General features: G+C 61.8%; 4 protein-coding genes across 4 annotated transcripts; 2 read left to right on the top strand and 2 right to left on the bottom strand.

The window, feature by feature from the left end:
• Positions 1-73: 73 nt before the first annotated feature.
• Positions 74-2,793, top strand: GGTG_11778 (methylcrotonoyl-CoA carboxylase subunit beta). The gene is made up of 2 exons (XM_009229669.1): positions 74-2,004; positions 2,085-2,793. Exons 1-2 carry the CDS (start codon positions 280-282, stop codon positions 2,205-2,207), a joined length of 1,848 nt encoding a protein of 615 aa, XP_009227933.1. The 5' UTR covers positions 74-279; the 3' UTR covers positions 2,208-2,793.
• A 171-nt stretch (positions 2,794-2,964) lies between these two features.
• Positions 2,965-4,595, top strand: GGTG_11779 (hypothetical protein; the record flags this gene model as incomplete). Its single annotated transcript, XM_009229670.1, has 2 exons — positions 2,965-3,866; positions 3,944-4,595. The coding sequence occupies 2 exons, from the start codon at positions 2,965-2,967 to the stop codon at positions 4,593-4,595; spliced, it is 1,554 nt and encodes a 517-aa protein (XP_009227934.1).
• Positions 4,596-4,704: 109 nt separating this feature from the next.
• On the bottom strand, positions 4,705-5,809 carry GGTG_11780 (hypothetical protein). Its single transcript, XM_009229671.1, has 2 exons — positions 5,240-5,809; positions 4,705-5,162 (listed from the first exon to the last, which is right to left on the bottom strand). The coding sequence occupies exons 1-2, from the start codon at positions 5,423-5,425 to the stop codon at positions 4,857-4,859; spliced, it is 492 nt and encodes a 163-aa protein (XP_009227935.1). The 5' UTR covers positions 5,426-5,809; the 3' UTR covers positions 4,705-4,856.
• A 682-nt stretch (positions 5,810-6,491) lies between these two features.
• Positions 6,492-7,443, bottom strand: GGTG_11781 (hypothetical protein). Its single transcript, XM_009229672.1, has 2 exons — positions 6,953-7,443; positions 6,492-6,862 (listed from the first exon to the last, which is right to left on the bottom strand). The coding sequence occupies exon 1, from the start codon at positions 7,429-7,431 to the stop codon at positions 7,078-7,080; it is 354 nt and encodes a 117-aa protein (XP_009227936.1). The 5' UTR covers positions 7,432-7,443; the 3' UTR covers positions 6,492-6,862; positions 6,953-7,077.

A 7,443-nucleotide genomic window follows, 5' to 3' on the forward strand; every position in this document is an offset into this window, starting at 1 on the left:
GGACGGCTCGGAGCGGCTTCCCTCGGCCCAATCTGTTAGCCAGACGTCATTTGACCTCCCCCGCCTCGGCTCAGCAGCCCAAGCGGCGTTTCTAGAGCCAACGGGATTGGCGTCGCGTCTCGGCCACCCCTTAGGAGGGCCTGTCTTGCTACCTCACGATTGTTTCGATCTCCTGTCATCTTATATTCTCCCGAACGTTCTCCTAACTCTGCCATCGTCCACTTGCTACCCCGATCGCGCCACTTCTCGCCTTCTCCATCCCTCTCCTACCGCAGAGCCATGGCTTTTACGAGGCCATCGCGGGAGCTCCTGCAGCTCCCGCGCCAGCTGACCTGCCGGCCGAGGCCACCGTCGACCTCGCCCGTCTCGGCCGCCTCCTCGGTGCGGTCCGCACACCGTCTCGCTACCCAATCCGCCGCCCTCCCGCCCCGCCCGCAGCAAAGACGGCAACCACGGCACGGCGGCCACCTGCATCAGCTGCAGCAGCCGTCCCGCGCGGCGGCGACCTTCACACCCGGCTTCCAGGCCGGGGCCGTGTCGCGGCTCGAGACGGCCGTCGACTCGTCGTCGGCCGAGTTCCGCGACAACGAGGCGGCCATGCGCGCGGCCTCGGACCGCGTCGACCGCCTGACGCGGGCGGCGCAGCGCGGGGGCAGCGACAAGGCGCGGGAGAAGCACCTGGCGCGCGGCAAGATGCTGCCCCGCGATCGCGTCGCCGCGCTGATCGACCCGGGCACCTCGTTCCTCGAGCTGTCGCCCCTGGCCGGCCACGAGCTCTACGCCGACGCCGACGTGCCCGCGGGCGGCATCATCACGGGCGTGGGCCAAGTCGAGGGCGTGACGTGCGTGGTGGTTGCCAACGACAGCACCGTCAAGGGCGGCACATACTACCCCGTCACGGTCAAGAAGCACCTGCGCGCCCAGGAGGTGGCGGCCCAGAACGGGCTCCCCTGCATCTACCTCGTCGACTCGGGCGGCGCCAACCTGCCGCACCAGGCCGATGTGTTTCCGGACCGCGACCACTTCGGCCGCATCTTCTACAACCAGGCCCGCATGTCGGCCGACGGCGTCCCGCAGATCTCGGTCGTCATGGGCCCCTGCACCGCGGGGGGCGCCTACGTGCCCGCCATGAGCGACGAGAGCATCATCGTGCAGGACCAGGGCCACATCTTCCTGGCCGGGCCCCCGCTCGTCAAGGCCGCCACGGGCGAGGTCGTCAGCCCCGAGGACCTGGGCGGCGGCCGCATGCACACGTCGGTCTCGGGCGTCGCCGACTACCTGGCCGTCGACGACGCGCACGCCCTGGTGCTGGCGCGCCGCTGTGTCGCGAACCTCAACTGGCCCACGAGGTCTCGGCAGCAGCAGCAGCAGCAAGAGGAAGGCTTGCCGGCATACGAGGAGCCCCTGTACCCGGCCTCGGATCTCCTGGGCATCGCGTCGACGAACCTGCGCAAGCCCCTGCCCGTGCGTGAGGTGATCGCGCGCATCGTCGACGGCTCGGCCTTTGCCGAGTTCAAGCGCGACTACGGCGCCACGCTCGTCACGGGCTTCGCCTCCATCTACGGGCAGCGCGTCGGGGTCGTGGCCAACGACGGCATCCTGTTCGCGTCGTCGGCCGCAAAGGGCGCGCACTTTGTCGAGCTCTGCTGCCAGCGCGGCCTCCCGCTCGTCTTCCTCCAGAACATCTCGGGCTTCATGGTCGGGCGCGAGGCCGAGCGCGAGGGGATCGCCAAGCACGGCGCCAAGCTCGTCACGGCCGTGGCCTGCGCCGACGTGCCCAAGCTCACCGTCGTCGTCGGCGGGAGCTACGGGGCCGGCAACTACGGCATGTGCGGCAGGGCCTACTCGCCCCGCTTTCTGTGGATGTGGCCCGGCGCCCGCGTGGGTGTCATGGGCGCCGACCAGCTAGCCGCCGTTATGGAGACGGTCGGGCGGCCGGACCCGGAGCTCAGGGACCGCATCGAGCGCGAGAGCGATGCCGTGTTTTCCAGCGCGAGGCTGTGGGTAAGTTTGAGTTTGTCTTTCAGTCAATCGTCATCTTTGCTTCCTCTGCCGCGACTCTAACCAACTTGACCGAACTGCAGGACGATGGAGTCATCCCCCCAGAACACACGCGCCGCTACCTCGGCTTGGGCCTGAGGGCCGCCCTCTCCGGCCGCAACCATGTCAAGCCAGGGGCTACCAAGTTTGGGGTTTTTAGAATGTGATACAACGTCATGGAGAGTTTTTTTCTTTCTTTTTTTTCGGTCTGGTTGCTTGCCCTCTCATGCATGCCCGGAGGCCCGGAGACATCACATCGGCAAACCTCGGACTACTGGGGTGCAAAATGATACTCTCACCCTCGCGACGGTCTTTCCGCACCTAAAAGCTTGTATGAGGAGACGAGACCATGTAACTCCCACTCCTTGTATCACGTATCCAGTGGCCACGCGGGAACTGAGGCCACTTATCCAGCGAGAATTCGGTAGACAGGGCGAAGCTCGAATTTAAAAGCTGCCGCGCCGGGTGATAGGGGGTTTGCTATGTCGTCTTCAGAGTCCCTGCTGGGCCTAGCCCTTGAGTACCTACCTGTCAGACCAGACTATTGTTGGAGTGCAAGCCTTATCCATACATGGGCAATCAGAAGGGCAAGCGAAAAGACGAACAGAGCGAGGCATGGATGAACCAAGCAATGCGGATGTGATGGACCAGATCCTGTGGGTCACTTGTAGAAGAACGTAGAACGGCAATGCCACCCTGTGTGACACGGCGCGCACTTCGGTTTGTCTTTGTAGCCAGCAAGCCTTCCTATCCTACTTCCGAAGCTCAAGTCGTGAAGCTTCTCGAATGTCTGGCTCTGCGTCCTCTCTCCGGGGTCGGGGGCCTGGCAATGAGTTGTATAAAAAAGGGCCGGTCTGTCTACGCCCTGTCGCGTATTGTCCGTTCCAAAGCACCAACCTCAAATTCATGGCAAATCTAGCCACAATGATCAGCATTCCTTCCACGACACTGCGCACCCTCCTCACGGAGAAGCCAGGAGTAAGCACCACTCCTAGGTTCTACCACCCTGACTCCAGCGACGGATTGCCCGAGGTCAGAGTCAGGCTCTGGAGCTGCTTCAGCGCAGTCGAGCTGAATAATGAATTTGGCGAGATCTTGGACGCCACCATCAAGCACAATGAGCTGCCCAGAGAATTGCCGTCCATGAGCGACATCCTCCCCGGCTCGCACAAGGTCAAGAACTGTCAGGACGTCTTCCCACTCGTCCAGTGGATCTGCCGCCCGATGGCGGCGATGCTTCCGTCCACGATCAAGCAACCGAAGCTCCAGCCCGGCCTCAAGCTGAGACACACTTCAGTGAAGCCATCGCGCTCCGGCTCCGGGGAAACGGCCGCAGAGGCGTCTCTCACCGAGTACACCCGCCCCTTCAGGATTCCCGGGGTTGGCCCGAAATCGCCCACGATCTGCCATCTTGTCGAGCTAGACAGCGAGTTTACAGCAAACCTGGTCATTGGCATCAGTGCGCCTTCCACAAGCTGCTTCCCCCGCAATCTTCTGGATAAGGGCAGGGATGGCAACATCATCAACTTGAAGGGGAACGATCAGTTGCTACGCCGGCTTGCCCGTGGATGCCACATGGCCGACACACACTACGGCTACATCTTGACCGATCAGCACATCATGGTCTGTCGCTTCTCCAAGGCAGATGACGCCAACCCCGCCGCCGCCAACGGCGACGCCAACCCCGCCGCCAACCCCGCTGGCGCCGTCAATGACGCCGCTGACAACAATGCCGGCGCCGCTGACAACGCCGGCGCCGCCGCCAACGCCGCTGCCGCCAACGCCTTGGTGTATAACGTCCAAGTCAGGGCCATCCCCTGGACGCAGTACGGCAGTGTTCTCACTGCAGAGTTGGGGATTTGGTGGTTGGTCGTCAAGGCCCTAAAGGACCTGGGTATTTCAGGGGCCGCGATGGTCGACGGCCGCCCATCCGGGGCATCGTCAAAGCGCTAGGCCAGGAGGCCAACGAGAGCACCATGACGAGTAAGGACTTCAAAAAGCTGCGGCAGAACATCTGTCGCCTCCATCGCCTCGGCATCATGACCCTCGACCTCCAGGTGGGGTTCAACCAAATCTTTGACAAGATGCAGATGGGCGACTTCAGCTGGGCCGTCACCGTGCCGCACCCCGTCACCAGCCAGGAACTGAACCCGGCCCTCACGGCCAATATGAAGCGCCTCATGGAGATCGAGACCTTCGGGCGGGTCAGCGGCGACCTCTTTGAGTTCGACGACATGGTGCAGCATCGGAACGAGACCTACGGTGACCAGGATGGCGTCATCACCGTGCGCGCCTTCCCCGAGGGCAACCGCTGCTCGCGGATCCAGCGGCTCAGGAGCAAGAGGCTCGTGGTCCACACCTCCTACGACCCGAGGAAATACGCCTGGCGCATCAAGCGCCGTGGGGAGAAGCCGCGGACCCTGGCCGGCATGTCCGACACCTGGCGTCTCGACTGCCTCGGGGACGAGAAACTGGCCGCGAGGCTGAGCGAGTGTACCGCCCTTAACGATAAGCTGAGTTGGAGGTTCGAGAACGGCCGCTTGTTCCCATACTAGAGCCGCGATCGCGCGAGGCACACGCTCCCGCGGGGCTACGTCGATGGCTATACATGTCTCCATTCGCTCACTCTCGAGCCATGTCATATGTCAAGAAAAATTCAGAACAGTGTTTCATTCTCTCACCCCTATCCGCTCCGTTGACTGCTCCTACCGTGATATGAGGGCTGTGAGGTTGCGTTCCTACTTTTACTCCCGCCAACACCGTGACTCGAGCTCCACGCCGGCGTCTTCACAGGTGCGCTTCGGCCCGGCGGTCACTCAGGCACGGCAATCCTCTTCCGGATTTTCCAATTCGTCCCCGGGTATCTCCTCGTGGCCGTTGCGCAGGAAGGAGATCCCGGGGAATTTGAGGCGCATCTTGTCTTCGTGGGCCTGGTCGAGCAGCAGGTAACCGTGGCATTTGATGGCGAGGTCTTCGTGGCCGGCCTCTTGGAGGCGCCCGAACGCGCGCAATTCACTATTGAAGGGCTCCCAGAAGTCGTAGTACACTCTCATGATGTCTCGGTCGAGCAGCTGGTGTTCGTCCCACGGGGTGGTCCAGTCGGTGTAATCGAGAAACCGGAACTGATCAGGGTCAGCGCCCTCCTCTACCTTTACCCCCCTGCCCGCATCGGCAGTGCCATCGCCGTTGTCGCACTTACCAGCTTGAGGGTGTAAATCTGGTTGTCGATCCTGACCCTGGAGACGTGCCCGTGCAAGCCCTCGCCGAGCTCCTGGAGGGACTCGATGTTCTGCGCGCCGCCAAAGTCGAACGCACTAACCTTGGGGCCGTCGAACCGCGGCAGCGGCACCAGGTCGGCGTCGGAGCGCGGCCAGTCGGGGTACATGGCGGGTACGGCCGAGCGGCGCCTATGAAGCTATTGTCTGTGAAGCTGTTGTCTGTGAAGTTGGTGCTGTCGGCAAGAGCTCTGATTTTATACGCGCCATCCTGATGTTTGGTGTCTTGCCGTTTTACTTGCCCGCATGCCGTTTGCGTCCGGTACGGCACGGGAGCGGGAACAAAGCCAGCCAGGAATGTAGACGGAACCGGTAGTTGCGGGTTTCTTTGGCGACAAAATCCATCCGTTGAAAGCGCATGGCGGGCCTGGAAGCACGACTGGGAGAGTGGAAGGCTTGTTTGTCAAACGATGTATATCAAAAAATGCATGTCAAAAGACGCATATCAACAGATGTGTACCTAAAGGCTTCGTAGGAAACGCATCATGTGGCTGACGGTGACCCACCACCCTGGCGAGGCGGTTTTGGCCAGGGTTGAAACCCCGACCGCCGCCGCGTGGGAACGGCAAGGGCAGCTACTGAAAATCCGGTTGCGGTTGCGTTCGGCCCGCCGGACTGGTCGTCCATGGGGAGGGCCAGGGCAACGCGGTTCCACGAGCCACTCGCCGGATGATCTACACGCTAGCCGTTACCGGCACGTCGCATGCTTCTAGATCGACCGTCTTTGTTCATCCGATGATATCGGTGACCCGGACTCATGGCTGGCCTAGCCGTCTTGGTTGGCGGCGCCTGCGAGGTTCCAGCTGCCCCACCCTATTAGGAGCAACCCATTCGGGCAGGCTTTGTAAAGAAAGACTCGTTCCATGGCTGGAAATTTTGGCCTGCGCGACGAGAAAGTCGGGAGTTGAGGTCTCGTCATTGAGCGCGTCGCGGTTATGCGCAGCCTCTTTGTGCGTGTACCCGTTTCCGGAGTAACGTCGCTCGCCCGCCTCTTTTTTCTTTCTTTCTTCTTCGCGAGTCATTTCGATTGTCAGGTGAGCTGCGTCTTCCCAGCATCTACCGCCCATCGGAAGATGAAAATTGTTACGGGACGCATCTTGACTGGGCTTGGGGCGTGCGGAAAAAGGGCAGGCGGAAAGCCAGAGATGGGAAACACAATCACGCTTTGCAGTCATCATCCTGCGACATTGGTGGCGCATACTCTCATCGTATCCCTGAGCCCTGAACAAGGTAGGGAAGCGTTGGGCGCGGCCTTGCGAGGGGCATCAAGTGCCAATAATAGTATAGACCTGATCGCCCTGGTTTCCCGCATTGTCCCAGCCGTGAATGGGGTTGGTAGATGGGATGGGAGAAAAGTAATACTGCCGAGACTATCCTAATAAACAAGGGCAGAAAGGGATATCAGGGCGCTTCTTCTCCCGGCATGGCTCGTGCACTTTGGCCGCCAAGAGAGAGCATGTCCATCGGGCAAGTATCCAAATGGCAAGAGGAGCAAGAGAAGGATGGCCGGATTTCCGAAGCAACGGCTTTGCGAGAAGGAGTAGGAGCTTGTGTGAAGAGAGAACAGGGGAGGAAACAGAATGAAAAAGTTAATGCGCAGTAAAGGAAGCCAGAATGGGCCAGATAGCGAGACTCACTAATTGCATCTCAAACTTTTCCCAAAAAAACGTGAGCCACCAACAGTAATAACCATGGTATACCCATCGCTGTAATCGGCATTGCTGCCGTCCATTCCCAGTACCTCGACAAGCCCGGCCACGCATCACCGGCCCGCCCGGTCGTTCTCTTGGTTGAGGAGGAAAGAGAGATGTCCCGCGGAGCCGCCGGGTCTCCCCAGGCTCTTTTTGCTTCGCCTGGCCACGCTGGCAGGAGGGCGGCCGAGCGTCGCCGGCTCGCCGTCGGCGGGGCTGCGGAAAGCTGCTCCGGGGCCGCCATCGCCCGGGGGAGGCGGCCCCGCACGATGCCAGCCGGCCGTCGTCGCCGTCGCCGTCGAATCCATATCGGCTTTCGTTTGAGTCGCGCCCCCGCCCGGCCCGGACCGGCCTCCTCCCGTGAGCGACGACGCGGCGTGATGGGGCGTGGCGGCGGCGGCGCCGCTCCCGAGCACCTCGCCCATGTGAGGAGTTCT

The sequence above is a fragment of the Gaeumannomyces tritici genome (assembly GCF_000145635.1).
Source record: "Gaeumannomyces tritici R3-111a-1 unplaced genomic scaffold supercont2.7, whole genome shotgun sequence".
NCBI lineage: Eukaryota > Fungi > Ascomycota > Sordariomycetes > Magnaporthales > Magnaporthaceae > Gaeumannomyces > Gaeumannomyces tritici.

Bases quoted from the DNA above. Each gene is read 5' to 3' on its own strand.
- GGTG_11778 (XM_009229669.1), top strand. From the start codon at position 280: ATGGCTTTTACGAGGCCATCGCGGGAGCTCCTGCAGCTCCCGCGCCAG. The intron at 2,005-2,084 runs GTAAGTTTGAGT...ACCGAACTGCAG, and splicing joins TTTCCAGCGCGAGGCTGTGG to GACGATGGAGTCATCCCCCC.
- GGTG_11780 (XM_009229671.1), bottom strand. From the start codon at position 5,425: ATGTACCCCGACTGGCCGCGCTCCGACGCCGACCTGGTGCCGCTGCCG. The intron at 5,163-5,239 runs GTAAGTGCGACA...GACCCTGATCAG, and splicing joins AGATTTACACCCTCAAGCTG to TTCCGGTTTCTCGATTACAC.
- GGTG_11781 (XM_009229672.1), bottom strand. From the start codon at position 7,431: ATGGGCGAGGTGCTCGGGAGCGGCGCCGCCGCCGCCACGCCCCATCAC.